Source organism: Achroia grisella, unplaced genomic scaffold (assembly GCF_030625045.1).
Source record: "Achroia grisella isolate CSIRO2021 unplaced genomic scaffold, CSIRO_AGI_Agris_v1 utg308, whole genome shotgun sequence".
Classification (NCBI taxonomy): Eukaryota; Metazoa; Arthropoda; class Insecta; order Lepidoptera; family Pyralidae; genus Achroia; species Achroia grisella.
Genome location: NW_026712791.1, coordinates 444,352 through 461,188, shown reverse-complemented (window position 1 = coordinate 461,188; position 16,837 = coordinate 444,352). Strand labels below are relative to the sequence as shown.

The following is a 16,837-nucleotide window of genomic DNA, read 5'->3' as shown; positions in this document are numbered from 1 at the left end:
AATTAATTACTTCGATTTTAAAACTAGAACGTTCACTTGTGTACGACTGTTGTTCGGGGTTCGACGTGGGCGGTTGTGAGCGACTTACGATTGTGTTGAATTTCATATTGATGTACAAACTAGTTCATTATTTTGAAATTAACTTTTACTATAGTTGTATTTATTTAACATGGTACTTTTGGATATTTTCTTTCAAGCTGGTTTGGCAACGTTCGTTTTGGTTGTGTACTTAATGCTTTTTAAAAAACGGAAAACAGAAAAGAAAGGGCCTTATAGCCAGCCAGGTTTGTTTATTATAAACTAACAATTAAAAAAAACTAACAAATTATACTTAACATTATTATACTACGACTTCCTTCCCTTTATTTAAATAACATAAAAATCCCTTTATATAAATAACTACTTAGCACAGAAGTATCAAATAGGTACCGATATAATAATATCTTAAATATGTAATACATATTACATATTTAATTTTTTTACAGAAATGACATGTCACATTATTTTAGCTCATCTCGTGGGCTACCGATCCCCTTACGATATCGATCCAATATAAAACTATTGACAATTTTTTAGGATGGAATTATCCTCTCAAATGTTGGTTATCGAGATGGTTTGCAATAGGCCGCTGGAAGGCGCAGTGTGTGTTAGTACCTACAGACGATTTACCTCGTACTGATCTGTACGAGGGCTGGGACTCCGTCGACGTACGCGCCACCTGCGCGGACGGGACTGCTGTACTTCTTGGTATACGAAAGTTGTGCGGAAGGCACCCCATTGCGGAAATCACAGTATACGTCAAGTTAGCAGATGGATCCAGTTATAGACTACCAAGTATGTTATTTATCAATTAATTTACTAAAGTTAGTAAAGTATATTGCGCTGACAGTATCTATAAGTTCTATAACACATTGTTTGTTCTTTTAATCCAAATATCCCGGTATTTTTGTTAACGTTTACGATTTATAAAAACACTTCTATACCTTCGAAGATAATAGTTGAGGCCTAATATATTATAAAGTGCTGAAAAATACACAATATTTCCACTTCGTCGCAAAAACTTAACGAAAAATGGACGGAAAATGACAATTATTCTATTAAAAAATACCTGGCCTATTTTATAGAGAAAATAAGTCCTTTGTTTTTCCTACGGTATATGGTACGGTGTATCGGTTGTGTTGTGTATCCAAGCATTTTGGGAATGCTGTTAGTTGAAAAAAATACAAAAGAATACTAATATTACGATCATCCGATCACGTATCGGTAAAAGAAAAACAATCGCTGTACTAGTGCATCTTTGTTACTAATGTGTAGTTGTCTTGGCAGGTACAACATTTGCCAAGACAACAAATACTTAATTGATACTATGCACTTGGACGACTTACAATCTTACGTCAAGACGTAACAAGACTTACGTCTACTTTCAATTCCTTATAATAATAGCCCTACTCATAAATACCAATGTTTCTTATTCTCAAGAATGAAATCCGCGACCAGATTTTGTATAAGTTCATACCACATATATGTGTACTTATACAGCTGTCGCAAAATAATTACACCAAGTGTCTACGTTTTGTCCCAGAACATCCAGATACTATAACATGCTACTGGGAGGATACTGAAGGTGCTTGGAGTGCAGGTGGGCTGAAGATCCAAGTCCTGGAGTCAAAGACTCGCCTGAGGATATTGTTTAATGGTCTGCTCACTTCAGTCGAAGATGGTGCTTTACAGCATGTTACTTTTAATTTTATGTATGTAATCTATTACTATAATATTAACAGACCAGTCGCCGCACCGACTGGAATAACTAGAAATTACTACTTATAGATATTCTATTATGTAAACTTAATAAAATATATACCTATATAACACCATGACCATTGCCACAATTGGAGACTAAACTATTGTGTAATTGGTTTTCTAGCTCCTCAGGTGAATGCAATAATGTACCTATTATACCCAAGTACTTTAAATTGACTACAGACTATCTCTTTCCTAAATATTTATAATCTACAGGTTCATTTGTAGAAGTCGTATAGAAGTAACGAAAACAAATAATTCTAGGGCGTAGTGTGCCCTAAAATTAATTAATAAGTTATTTCGGTAACTGACAACCCTATAATTTGAATGAATTAAGTGCCTATATTTATTGATGTGATTACATATATATTATGTAACCTTTGAAATGCCGTAAGAATTTTTTAAACAGGAGTAGCTGTATGGATAAGCAAGTTCAGAAAGTTACCAATCACATACATAAATACGAGAAATGTACTCGTTTTTATATAGTAAATAAACCTTTAATGTATTAAGTTTTTCTTTGTTTTAGATGGATATCTGCCTCAAATGCATTGCGATATCCTGAGGACTGGAGTGCAGAGCTCGCAGCACAAGCTTTGTCTTTGGAGCCATGGCGAGATAGCAACTGGCCTTATTTACTGTAAGTTTTTCAAAAATCACAACATTTATATTATTTTTGATAGTAGTGTAAAGAAACCTGAAGCACATTGTACACATTATATAAACGATGTCGGAAGCCCTTAAAGAATATTATCATTTATATAATTTTAAATAACCGTCAAAATCGTTCAAAACACTGAAGGACCGTCACATCTATTATCCTATGCATATTTGGGAATGTATATATATTTTTCATAATATTTAACGGATTTACAGAGGTAAATGGGAAGAGGGCGGATGGTTGCAATGTGGTGCTGTGCAAGGCCGTTTTCAATGTTTTGATCAACAAGGCGTTTTGGACAAGGATGAGTATTTACGTCTGCGAGGAGTGAGAGAAAGAAGTTGGGCGCCCCATGGGTATGAGGGTCGGAGACGCTCGGTTACTGTTACAGCATCTTCTAAGGATGGCACCGTGGTGCATCTTCGTGGACTTTCATATAGAAATATTTTGACGCAGTATGTATTCCTATTTTGTATATTCCGTAATATTATAATATAATTATGTTAATTTTTTTTTATAAGTTATTTTCTACTGATTAATTCTACTACTAGTTGTCATCTACTTTAACAATTATCTCTTTTATAAAAGAATACATTAAGTGCCTTTCAAGGGGTATAATTTGCGGTTGTTTTGAGTTTTCCATTTCTTGTCTTGATGTTATGAAAATTGTTTTCTTATTTTACCTTTTTTTTTTTATAACACAGGGGACAAACGAGCAAGCGGCTCACCTGATGGTAAGTGATTACCGCCGCCCATGAGCACCCGCAACACCAGGGGAATTGCAAGTACGTTGTCGGCCTTTTAAAAAGGAATAAGCTCTTTTCTTGAAGGTTTCAATATCGTATCGGTTCGGAAATACCATTGCTGGAAGGTGATTCCACAATGTGGTTGTGCGAGGCAAAAAGTTTCTAGAAAACCGTACTGTGGAAGACCGCCATTCATCCAGATGATCAGGATGGTATTTCAGTTTCTGGCGGGTGGTACGGTGGTGAAACTCAGCAGCTGGTATTAATCCGAACAATTCCTCAGAACACTCCCCGTGATATATGCGGTAGAAAATGCACAGAGATGCAATATCTCGTCGCAAAGCCAATGGGTCGAGTTTGTCATATAGACGTTGATTAACAATGATTCTGGCTGCTCGATTCTGAATGCGGTCAAATGGAAGTAGCTGGTATTGTGGTGCTCCGGCCCAGAGATGAGAACAGTATTCCATATGCGGCCGGATCTGCGCCTTGTATAATTGCAAGCGATGGGCCGCCGTGAAATACCGTCTCACTCTACTGAGCACACCAAGCTTCTTCGAGGCTATTTTAGCCTTGTCCTCCAAATGACCGCAAAACTGAACGTCACTGGATATATCAACGCCAAGGACCTCGAGATTTGGCTTCACATCAAGGAGAGTGTCTTGAAACTGAGGAGATACGATAAATGGATTCTTTTTAGCGGTAAACGCGCAAACTTGTGTCTTCTTGGGGTTGAATTGAACACAATTTTCCTGACCCCAGACCGAAACTTGATGGAGTGAAGTTTCGATTTCGGACACAAGTTTGTTCCGGTACTCTATAACTTTTGCCTGCAACATATTAGCATGGCCGCTGTACAAGGCATCTCCGGTACTGTCATCCGCATAGCAATGAATGTTGTTGATTTGTAACATGTCATTGATATGCAGAAGGAACAGAGTCGGAGATAGCACACAGCCTTGTGGAACACCAGCATTCACAGAGTGTGGGTCGGAGCAAGCACCATCGACAACGATCTTGATGCTCCGATCAGCGAGAAAGCTGGCGACCCATTTGCATAACTTCGCAGGCAACCCAAAGGATGGTAGCTTTGAAAGAAGAGCCTTGTGCCAAACCCGATCAAAGGCCTTCGCAATATCCAGATTAACAGATAGGGCCTCCCCCTTACTCTCAATAGCCTCTGCCCATCGATGTGTCAAATACGCTAGAAGATCACCAGCCGACCGACCCTGGCGAAAGCCATATTGACGATCAGAAATCAACTGGTTCACTTCTAGGTATCGTAGGAGTTGACGGTTGACTATCGACTCCATGATCTTTGAGAATAAGGAGGTGATGGCTATGGGCCTATAGTTAGCTGGATCTGAGCGTTCTCCCTTCTTAGGGATCGGATGAACCAAAGCCGTCTTCCAAAGTTTCGGGACTACACCTGTAGAGTAGCAGTACCGGAAAAGACGCGTTAGTACCGGAGCCAACTCAGGTGCACACGTCCTGAGCACAATAGCAGAAATACCGTCAGGCCCACTCGACTTTTGGATATCTAGGGAGAAAAGAGACTTACGTACCAGTTTTTGGGTAAATTTTACCTCTGGCATAGAAGTCTCACACCGCGAGATGACCGGCGGTGATTGCTCCCTATCGTCCAGTGTCGAGTTGCATGCAAAAAGAGACCCAAGGAGATCGGCCTTCTCTTTAGCATGTTGGGCCAACGAGTTATCCTCTCTGCGCAGTGGTGGAAAAGATGGCTGACAGAAATTTCCTTGAGCAGCCTTGGCAAGAGACCAAAAAGCCCGGGATCCAGATGGAAGACTGTTCAATCTCCTACCAATTCTGCTGATGTGCTCCGACTTTGCTGTGGCTATAACTCTTTTGAAGGACCTGGAAGCGGAGTTATACTTCCTTTTATGGGCACTAGTATCTGGATCACTCGACTTCACAGCTGCAATCCAGGCACGGAAGCATTCCTGCTTATGGCGAGACGCCGATCTACATGATCCGCCATACCAGGACTGAGATCTACCACCGACAGGTACCAGGGAATTTGGAATAAACATCTCCATTCCCTGAAGTACTACATCGGTGACAGATTCAGCTATTGCATCGGGATCGTCCAGTGCGAAGCAAACTCGCCCCCATGGGTAAGATGCAAAAAAACTTCGCATCTCATCCCAATCTGCCGACTTAAAATGCCAAACACGACGTCGACCAATAGATCGCGGCAAAGAAGGACGCGTGAGAGGCACTTCGCTCCGTATCAGACAATGATCAGAGGATCCCAGTGGGGCTTCCACAGAGATCTGATATTCGTCCGGATGAGAAGTCAGCTGAAGGTCCAACAGTGAAGGTATATGGTCAACAACATCAGGAATTCGCGTAAGCGAGGATACCAGTTGCGTCAAACCATATGCCAAAGCAAAGCCATGAACAGATCTCCCCGCATAATCGGTGGTACGTGAACCGAGCCATTCAGCGTGATGGGCGTTGAAGTCACCTAGAATCACGACCTCAGCGCAGGGAATCTGTTGGAGCAAAAAATCTGTAGCCATTTGGACGTGTTCAATGAGTCGGTCAGTTTCGGTGTTACCGCTATGGGACCTGTATAAGCATGCATAGATGCGGGGGTGGTCATCGCAATCTACACGCAACCATAAAATGGACAGGTCAACCTTCAAGTGTACCAAGACGGCGACAACAAATATCCTCTCTGACATAAGCGCACACACCGGCCCGTGGAATAAAATGGTGTTCCTATTTATATCCAGGGTAGGTCAGGTACGAAATTTCATCGGGACAGGATATTTTCGTCTCCGTAAGGAAGAGCAAAGCCGGCCTCGCCGTCTCTAGATGGTGGTGAACGGCGTTGAGATTGGAATGAATTCCCCTGATGTTGCAAAAACTGACTATGAGCAAGGGAAACGCCGATGGAGATTTGCTCGGTTTCCTTCTGGCCAAATTGAGCGGAGAATTGCCCACCCCAGAATACGCAGGGCAGCCTGAGTGTGATATCTCAGGGGTGGATTCTCCAGTAACATTGTTACTGGTACCACCCTGGGGTAAAAATCTCTTATAATCCGCTGCCATGGTATGTAAGAAAGGGGTGGGTAGGGGAAGGAAGTAGGAAAGGGATAGGGGGAGGGGGAGGGGCGTCCGGAACCTACAGCTCACCATGCGAAACGCGATATCGCTTAACGCCGGTTTTCTGCCGAGGTGTGGTATTTCCCGGTTCGAGCGGCCCAATCGTGCTGAACAACCACGTGTGGTCGTACAGTTTGCTCTACCACTTATATAATATCCTGGATATGGAAAGGAATTGCGACCCGAACCATCATGTATTCTTGCTCCATCACTACACAGAGAGCTAAATAACATTTTTTTAAAATTTTATATGTACTTAGTCAATCTGACTTGTATATCTAAGACTATTTTACCTATTAGGTTGTTATATGTTCATAATATTTATTTAACTATTAAAATTTGTTTGCAGATGCATCTCTGGACATGTCAGGTACCCTAACTATAAAGTTGAAAGTATAATTGATACAGATTTTGTTCTGGGAGATTTTTGTGAATCTATATCTGGGGTACCGAAGATTTACACGATAAATGTGAGCAGTAAGTTAAATGCATTTCATTAAAATGGCTAACATTATTATTCTAGTCGCATTGGTGATAAATATGTGGTATCAATATCACTTCTGTTCCAGTACAATTTTATTGGGGTTTTGACTTAATTGTCTTTCAATTTTTACGCACATAATATTCAGTTAATATACGGGAAAGTTTGTTAGTATGGATGGATGGATGGATGGATATTTGTTACTCTTTCCCACAATAACTACTGAATTGATTTTGCTGAAACTACATAGCTTATAAAGAATACCACACATAATTTAAAAAGATATTATGTAATTTTGGTGAAATATATTGATAAGTGTGCGCGGAACAGCTAGTGTTTATTTAATCTTTATTCTTATTCACTATATAAAAGTGGTATAAAATGCTAATTAAAATCTGTGGTTAACCTCTACCAGTCGATATTTATTATGTACTAGGCTTGTTCATTTTGGTTTGTCTGTTGTAGCTAAATATCGCAGTATTCGCTTGGTTCTACGTATTAATGACGATGGCGGTAATTTACTAAGTGGAATTCCATACCAACAAGAGTTGGAGTATCGTACCTTGGTGGTCAGCATTGATGATTCACCCGGCTCTGGTACACTAGAACTTGGCTATGAGCCTACAGGTAAGAAAAAAAAACAAAGTTATGGAGGTTATAGATGAGTATTAATGATTCTCTTTGATAATTATTGGCTTCTAATTGTAAAGTATTACAATAATACATTGCATTCTTTATGTTTACGAAATAACTGAACGCTTGTGTATCATAAAAAGAATCATAAGATGAACATTGAGACACATTACAACTTATACATATCTATATTAGTATTGGAATAAAAAAATTAATATATTACAGAAATATCAGATCCAACAGCGGGTCTGCCTCCACCGCGCACCCTCAAGTGGCTTAGTGTTAGTGAAGTTGGTTCCGTGGGCTACTGCTTGCCATTCGAAGCCCGCGCCGCGGCCTGTCCCGACTATGTCGGGGGTAAGGGCGCTTCTTTGGCTCTTCTTGTTTCCGTACAAGACAGTGAGGTGGATATCTTTTACCATTCATACGCATTCGTGAAGATCATATTGTCGAGACCTTTTGTTATAACAATAACAGTGCACCCGCCTGCATTAATGGTTTACATTGGCGGGGCACCAGTGGAAGGAGTCTAAGGTCAGGTCTGCTAGCCCATCGAGACGAATTTATCACTATGGTTTCAAGTCAACTTGACATGGTACATTTTCAATATTTATACTCTGCTTCGATCAATATAAATAATCGAATAATTATGGACCTCCTAAATAATATTTCAGGGTTACAAAGTGCCACCAGGATTTTGTTTGACAATACGAGCTTTGGAGAAACATCTCGGTGCTAATCCAAAAATATTGGCAGCTATCCGTGAAATAGAGGCTGCTAATGAAGACTATAATGAAATCAATTTCAAAGACAAGTGTACAAAGTACGTTTGGTATTTTCCCTACAATTACGTTGTAGCTGAAGTTTATCCATTAATTTATAATAGAAGATCTTCTTAAAAGATCGATTATCAGTAGGTATATACTAATACAACAACATACAACACAACATATACAACTAAGTAGATATTATATTATATTATATTCACCTAGTGCGGGGTCCAATGTATAATCAACAGTAGATATTCTTTTCATTTCATTAAACATATATAAGAAAGTCATGAACATATCAAAGTAAATAATAATTATAAATAATTTTTTTTCCTTGCCGATTTCAGAGATTAAGCTGGTTATCTTGTATTTCAGGGCTGTAGAATTATTTGTCAATACAGAAGTAACTGAAGATGTAAGAAAAGAGATACTAGTTCACCTAAAGGAATTAAGAAATGCGACTGTGAAACAGGATTTAGAACAACAATTTGCCGTCAGATCTTCAGGTAAGATTGAAAATAGTTGATGATGATTATAAGGTTGAGAAACAACAGGCTTTGATATAGTTTTTTTGGAAGTGTCTAAATATTATCAATTAACGATTTCGCAATCATCTAAAATGCAACAGCGGTGGGTGAAGATAGCGAGACGCTCTCGGCGGCCGGGCAGAACGAGACGATACTGGGCTGTACGAGCGACGAGCACGTACTGCGCGCCGTGCAGAAGTGCTGGGCCTCCATGTTTGCATTCACCAGCGCCTACTACCGCAGGTACTACTCGCACGGTATTACCGTCGTTGATAACGTCAATCGATAGTGGTATTAATACTACTGCTGGTGTGGTGCGTGGTACAGACAGAACGGGCAGCCGTGCGCGTGCGGCGGCGGCGTGGTGGTGCAGGCGCTGGTGGAGCCGCGCGCGGCCGGCGTCATGTTCACGCGACACCCAGACCGGGGCGACGCATCACGGCTACTCATCACAGCCAACTACGGACTTGGTGAGGTAAGTGCACAGCCACATATTCCTTGTAGAATTTTTCATCAACTCAAATATATATATATATTTTTTGACCTGCATAACTTTGTATCATACAAAATTATGCAGTTTTATAAAAATACCTCAACATAATTCTAGTTATGACAATTCGTTTCTCTATTTATGTTTTTTCAATGTTCTTCAATTGTCAACTAAAATTTACTAGTAGAAAAATATTGTATTTCTTGCAGACTGTTGTATCGGGTTCAGTAGATCCAGATACAATAATATTAAGACGAGGTGAAGATAGTAACCTTACCATAATGAAAGTCGATTTAGGTTCAAAGACTCAGCGAGTGATGAAAGCTAGTACTGGTGGAGTCACCACCGAGGATGTACCAGAAACAGAACGTAGCCTTCCGTGTTTATCTCAAACAGAAGCGTTGAAACTGGCTGAGATTGGAGTGGCTCAAGAAAATTTATGGGGAGCTGGAAGGGACATCGAGTGGGCTATTACAAAGGTACTTTAAAGTTATGTGCATGATATATTAATTATGAAATATTTATTTATAATATGATATAGGTAATAAATATCTTATTAATTATCAAATATCTATTTATAATATTCAATTTACAGGATGGCATATATCTATTACAAGCGCGTCCCATAACATCCTTGGAGCGTTGGACGGAGGAGGAACTGCTGCACGAAATGGACACACCTATCATGTCCGATGAAGATCTAACTACCTTCGCAAACACCGGTGAAGTGAGATACTATTTAACTTTCTAAATACGATTCTAAAATCTTACTAAATAAACGCGAAAGTTTGTGGGTCTTGATGGACCGATGGATAGATGGATATTTGGTACTCTTTCACGCAACAACTATTGAACGGATTTTGATGAAACCTTACAGTAATATAACTTATACATCAGAATAACGCATAAGCTATAAATTTCATGCAGGTGAAACCGCGGGCACAACTAGTAAAAAATAATAGTTGTAGTTCAATAGACATTTTATAAGCTTACAGTTGCTGCAACTATTTTGAAATCACACTATATTGTTGACATACGTGGGAAAAACATCTTGGCAAATCAGCTATAATAATATATATTATTATATTTTGCGAATTTTATATGCAGACTGTTGATGATGAATACGATATTGTTGGTAGAGACTATGTATATTATAGATGATAATAGACTGACAATATGTACATAAAAATATTGATCTTATATACTAAATGACAATAGGAAAATGTAAGGTGGGGTGACGCATTTTAGACACGGCAGTGCTTAGTAGACAATATTGAGTTTGTCTTACTAGCCATATTTAATTGCAATTATTATTTTGTAACTGTGTCCCATAGATATTTCCCCCTTGAGAGAAAAAAAATATTACACACACAAAAAATGAAGTTATAAAAATTAACTGTAAAAGATTAAGATATTATGCCCTTTAGTCACAATAAAAATTCATTCTACCCAAATAACGACGAAAATCTTTGACTGTCGTGGGTTTAGGGTACTCGTCGATTGCTTGCAATTCTTCTTGCGTCGGTTTCATCCCTTGGCTCGTTATATGATAACCATTTATAAAAAGGTGGAACACTAATGATGTAGGCAGCAAATTATAGAAGTTTGTCAAATTTCAACAGGTATTTCCGAAGCCAGTTACTCCATTGACAGCTGATTTCGTCGTCACTCCAATGGTGGCCGGATTGAATAAAATGGTCAGTTTTGACATGGAGCCTTGGGAAGACAGTCTTGTAATTACTCATAACAGAGTTGGAATATCACTGTACAATGTAAGTTTGTAGTACACTTTACAGTAAAAACGTAATGCTTATTTTGTACTACTACTAACAGAACCTTTTAAAATATAAATTTACATACCTGGATTTCAAGTTAAGGTTGCCTGAAAGACATGTCCTTTCGCGATATGGTTGCTGATTGTGGTGTTTTTTCTTCTATCCTCTAAATTATTTCTTCCGTTTAGTTTCTTGTAATTACGTCTTTTAATGTATCTAAATAATATTATTAACCATGGGTATTATTAAATTTTAATTTGTTAAAAATTACAACATTATCGTACCTTCATATTATACGTGCAGTTGAATAACTGAATTGTTTTTCAAAATTATACATCTACGTCTTTGGAATTAGTATCAATAAACAATGGAGTTGTTTTAAGAAACTTGTATTACATTAAATTATCTAATATTTACACACACGTTAAAAGAAAACGTTACGTTTCGTTACGTTAAATTTAGTCAATATTTCACAGTCAGTCTATCGCCGAGTACCTAAAGAACTGAATAGTGGCGTACGTATGAATGAGATATCTCTCCATGGAAGGAAGGTTGCTGACCAAAACCTATTTAACGTAGCGTTGCGTCGTCACCCGCCGCAGTGGACCCACTATATTGACCTACTGAAAACTATAATATTGGTAAATTTATGTCTGGAATATTTATTTTAGCATAGATAACTAGTTAGTATTTTCATATGCGACTGCATTTTCTTCTGGAGCATCACCATATCCTAATCACGTGAATAAATTTGAGAAAATAATTAAATAACAGTGGTAAAAGTATAAAATATTGTAATTACATAGTTTCAAATTAACTGATTAAGCACAATATGCAATATCAATCTCAGTATCAATATTATATACCTACTTTTTACTTCCTATTTAGTGGCTGCCTGTTAGTTATTCGCTTCATTTTCTTCTTTAATCTTTTCTTATAGAGTGCACTGACATTTACTTTATATTCCACTTATTTTAGTATCTAAGAAGTTCAAATCCGAAGATGAAAGATAGTATTACGACGGTCAAGAAAATGAATATAAGAATGGACAGTGAAGACCCGATGCAGATGTTGGAGACGTTGTTAAAGGAATTGGATGTAATGTATCGACTCTCCTTGAACCACGGTTTCACTACTGGGGCCAGCACAGCTAGTCAATACATTGCAATGATCATATTGTTAGAAGGCGCCACAGGTAAAAAACTGTAATATATTTTTTAATTTTAAGTTATTTTTATTAAAAAAAATATATGAGTTTGAACCCAGAAAAACTAAAAAGAAACACTGCTCTGTTTCAAATGAAATTGCATTTGCAGTGCTTAATTGCAATAATACAGTTAAATATTAAATTTAAAGTGAATACAGTGAGCATCAGTATGGGTTATTAAATTATTGAAACTAAACCAAACATTAAAGTAAGAATAGCATATAGTTTAATATTCTCAGTAATTTATATGAATAATTCGTGGTATGTACGAGTATCAACTTATCTTGCAAAGGTTAACTAGATTTATAGACATACTTGCGTCCCCAAGTATCGTTTAGAAAAAGTCATTAGGTCTTTTATGAGAATGATATAAAAATTTACAATAAGATACCAAAGGATATGATTGGAATTACCCTTAAATAAATTAAAAACATCTGTTAAATCATATTTACTGAGCAAAGCCTATTACTCTCTAAACGTTTAGTTGAATGACGAGCGTGCATGGCAATAGTTGTTCATGCACTGGATTTTCATTTAATGTTAAAAAATTCAGAATTCAAAATTCAAAATATCTTTATTTATGTAGGTCTATTACAGACTCTTATGATATGTCAAATCTACCGTCAGTTCGGAATGATATCGAGATGAGAAGAACTGACAAGAAACTCAGCTCGTATTTTTTTCAAATAACATGTTTATGATAAATACAGTTATTAAAATTCAAATTTGGGAGAATAGAGTGACCACCAGCTTATGCTATCGCAAAGAATAAAAAATTTAATCAGTGTTCACAACCTGAACAGACCAGTCCCCACAAGCAGCACCCGTTCACGAGTATGACGTATGAGCCAGCCATCATTGTACTCAGCCATATTTGAGGGAGCACATCGACCCGGCCCACCACGCCGCCACAAGTTTGAATTTTATAGCGAGCATGACTGTTTCAGGTTACTCCACTACGTCAATTATTAGTTAGACATAGACATCTATATAAATATACATTGTAAATAAACTGACTTTAAAAAAAAAAGTAATTCAATTGAGTTTGCCAGTTTTTCTCAATAGGATCTATATACCGAATTGAACGGTAGGGAAAAAATTAAAATTATAACGTAATATAATAATCATAACGTAAATAAAAATTTTACGTTCATAAGCAGCTAAAATGTCCTACATGAATAAATGATTTTTGAATTTGAATTATATTTATTACACTACATTGTTTTAGTGGGATAGACTGGTTATACTGATCCCGTATCTCTCTTGTGTTCCAAATATTCTTCATAAAAATATCTTGATAAGTATCCATAGACCTATCAAACAGCGCCATTTATTTTTTCACAGATTTCACAACGGATCTTTTCAACGAAATAAACACGTTACTTTACTCTGGGGAAGTGCTATCCGCTGAAGTGCCGTTAGTTCTAGCGAAACTGACACGTGAGTTGGAGGCTTCAGAAAAATATGACGAATTTAAGGCGCAGGAACCCAGGGACGCCTTAAACTGGCTGATGAGTAACTTGCCTAATACCTATACGAATGTGCAAGACTTTTTGAATGAGCATGGTCATAGAGCTATCATGGAGGTAAATTATATAAATATTAATTCTCGCAATTACGCAATCAAAACACACAGTTTAATAAATAATCGACTCAATGTCTTTATTACAGTATGATATGGCAACTAAACCATGGGCATTAGTTCCCGAAGAGCTCATGAAAATCCTTCAAAACATGAAAGTAAATGAAAAAGAAAACAAAGGAAATAAATCTGATGCTGAAATCATCGCTGCGCTCACAACCCCAAGAAAGCCACTTACTAGGTAACTTTTGATAAGTCACTTGTTAAGTACGACTGAAATAGTAAATAAGGTGAGAGTCAGTATCAGTGAACAAAGTCAGCTTTTTGTTGAGAATGCAGAAGGAAAGAACAGATTGTATTATGGTGCTAAAGTGTAACCCGGCCTTGGCACAGTTGCGAAATAACCTACAATACCACAGTCCTTGGAACGTCATAAATAACAACACATCTTAGTAGCAGGCATGAGGGTTACCACTGGCGTTATGTGATGTAGGGATGTTAGTGGTACAGTATGTTGAACCATCCAGGGTATCACTTAAAAATCTATTGGTCTTATTGCTTTTATGCCAGAGATTACATATTTTATCAACTTCATTGTTACAGAACATGTTATGTACCTAATATTTTTCTTACCTAGGAGACTGTTGTCGTGGCTGCTGCCTTTGTGTCGGTGGACAGTGCGTAATAGAGAAAGTACAAAAGCGAATCTAATTTTGGGCGTCCACAAGTTGCGTCTGGCTGCTATCGAACTCGGGAAGCAGTTGGTGCGCCGCTGGTACTTGCCGCACCATGATCTCGTGTTTTTCTTCCGAACGAAAGAGTTAACTGACTATATAACTAGTAGAGATCCAGCATTACTAAGAAAGTAAGGTATACTTACTTACAAATAAGGTTGTAGTACTTTTCTTCTCTGTATTAATATCAATCAATCAATGAAGTATCAATGTCATATTTTGCTTGAATGATTTTTATACACTACAATACTACAACAGCATTAGGGATTTTTTTTTATTAGTATTAAATATAAATCAAATTATTTAGTTCTCTGTAACGAACCATAATAATTATATAGAAATAGAATAGTAAAATATAATAATAATTTGTGACTGTAGAATTGCAAATTGTTTTTAAAAATCTATTAAAATTTTTGCGGTAATCTGAGGAAATGCCATGAGAAAGTTATTGTTACCTAATAAGATAATTTAATAGAAGTATAGAGATATGTATGTAGGTACTAATCTGTCTTAGTTAGTATACAATCAATCTGTCATCCAACAGTTTGCAAGTTGCTATTGAGTTCGAACAATTAACAATTTCATCTGGATGATAAGAAAAGTCGGAAAAAAGAATAAATAAACTTAACAATGAATTTGTATAGATCAGTACGATCGAATTGTAAATGCTCGTTAATAGTAATGAATAATAATTCTTACATAAATATATTATTACAGAGCAATTCAACGTCAACAATATTATTCGAAATGGAGTAAGCTCAAGTACGCTGAAATAAATACGGGATGGGTTCAGCCCCTGCCAGTGAAGGCTCCCGCAGTGACGGCCGGTGACGTGAAGCTGGAAGCCACATCGGTCTGTGGGGGAGAAGTTATAGCTAGAGCTTGCGTCGTGAAGGATATTTCAGAGGTGAGATTTGGATTGAGATGTCTTCATGCATTATTTACATGTTTATATAAACGTTGAACATGTATGCCTTTATTGTGGCAAATTATTAATGAGTTCGTTCTATTGCAGGTCCACCAATTGCAGCAAGGCGACGTGCTGATAACGCACGCCACCGACATCGGCTGGTCGCCGTACTTCCCGCTACTCACTGGGATCGTTACGGAATTAGGCGGGCTCATATCACACGGTTCGTTACTGATACATTTTTAAAATTTAGAATTGGGTTTTACTGAATTACGAGTAGCATAGACGTAGTAAACATACATAGAATTATAGTTACTCATTCTTAATTAATAAAATCTCTCTTTACAGCAATGTCATTACAAGGTAGAGAGTTTTAGATTTACTATTTTTACACAGATTAGTCTCTAGTTTTGAGATTATATATGAAATATTTGATAATTCTAATGTCACTATACAACTCGGTATTATATCTCCACATATCAAATTATTCGCACATAAATCCCTTTTCACGACTAATAAATGTTTATGTGGATCTTAATTACCTCAAAATTGAATTTGCGAGGGGTGAAATAGTGGATAAAAGTTTGTGCAGACTAAGTCGCAAGTAACAGTTACCAGCTGCATCTAAAGTTTTTGTTTTGTTTGGTTCTTACATAATTTCTCTTGTGCGACTGTGACAAAAATTCTAGCGATCGCCTGAAAAATTGTCTTAAGCTTTCGCTGGAATATTTTTTTGTGTCAAAGAATAAGTATGAAAATGGATTTCTTTTATTATTTTTGACGGCCTCGGTAGTCTTGCGGTTTGGAATACCGCCTTCAGGTCACGGTTTCGAGTGCTCGCATGACACAACCCTTTGTATTCATGAGTATGATTGTTTGTATCGGTCTGGGTGTTTTCTATGTATAATATGAATGTATTTACAAAAAATATATACCTATCTATATCTATGTATATTTATCAGTCATCTGGTACCCACACTAGCATAATTTGAGTCTAGATGGCGCTGTGTGAACTGTCCCGAGTTTATTTTTATATTTATTTTAGGTATTTGAATTATTAAAAAATGTCCACAATGTTTGGGCTGACCCCTAATGGATTTTTTAATTTTACAGGAGCGGTAATAGCCCGTGAGTATGGGGTGCCCTCTCTCGTTGGAGCTGTGGATGCTACGGACATTTTTAAAACTGGAGATATCGTGAGACTCTCCGGTACTAAAGGGATGATCGAAAAAGTACAAATATCTGAAAAATCCGAGCATCATAGTTGATTTGACATAAGATATAATACAAAAGACTGAAATACCTAGTTCTAAAACTGGTGGCAATAAAAGTATATTAAAGATTTTTTTAATATACTTTACGGTTATTCTACTTCAATATTAGAAT

The 16,837-nt window shown here is 37.3% G+C and overlaps 1 protein-coding gene across 1 annotated transcript; it reads left to right on the top strand.

Annotated features, from left to right (window-relative positions):
- The first annotated feature begins 169 nt into the window (after positions 1-169).
- Positions 170-16,737, top strand: LOC131843454 (putative phosphoenolpyruvate synthase). Its single transcript, XM_059192099.1, has 23 exons — positions 170-284; positions 577-834; positions 1,583-1,751; positions 2,330-2,440; positions 2,677-2,916; positions 6,692-6,819; positions 7,289-7,450; positions 7,682-7,860; positions 8,131-8,279; positions 8,602-8,732; positions 8,855-8,996; positions 9,081-9,228; positions 9,453-9,722; positions 9,839-9,970; positions 10,866-11,015; positions 11,495-11,659; positions 11,997-12,213; positions 13,570-13,811; positions 13,897-14,048; positions 14,445-14,672; positions 15,259-15,448; positions 15,557-15,674; positions 16,565-16,737. Exons 1-23 carry the CDS (start codon positions 170-172, stop codon positions 16,717-16,719), a joined length of 3,951 nt encoding a protein of 1,316 aa, XP_059048082.1. The 3' UTR covers positions 16,720-16,737.
- Positions 16,738-16,837: the final 100 nt, after the last annotated feature.

Bases quoted from the DNA above. Each gene is read 5' to 3' on its own strand.
- LOC131843454 (XM_059192099.1), top strand. From the start codon at position 170: ATGGTACTTTTGGATATTTTCTTTCAAGCTGGTTTGGCAACGTTCGTT. The intron at 7,451-7,681 runs GTAAGAAAAAAA...AATATATTACAG, and splicing joins ACTTGGCTATGAGCCTACAG to AAATATCAGATCCAACAGCG. The intron at 9,229-9,452 runs GTAAGTGCACAG...TATTTCTTGCAG, and splicing joins CCAACTACGGACTTGGTGAG to ACTGTTGTATCGGGTTCAGT.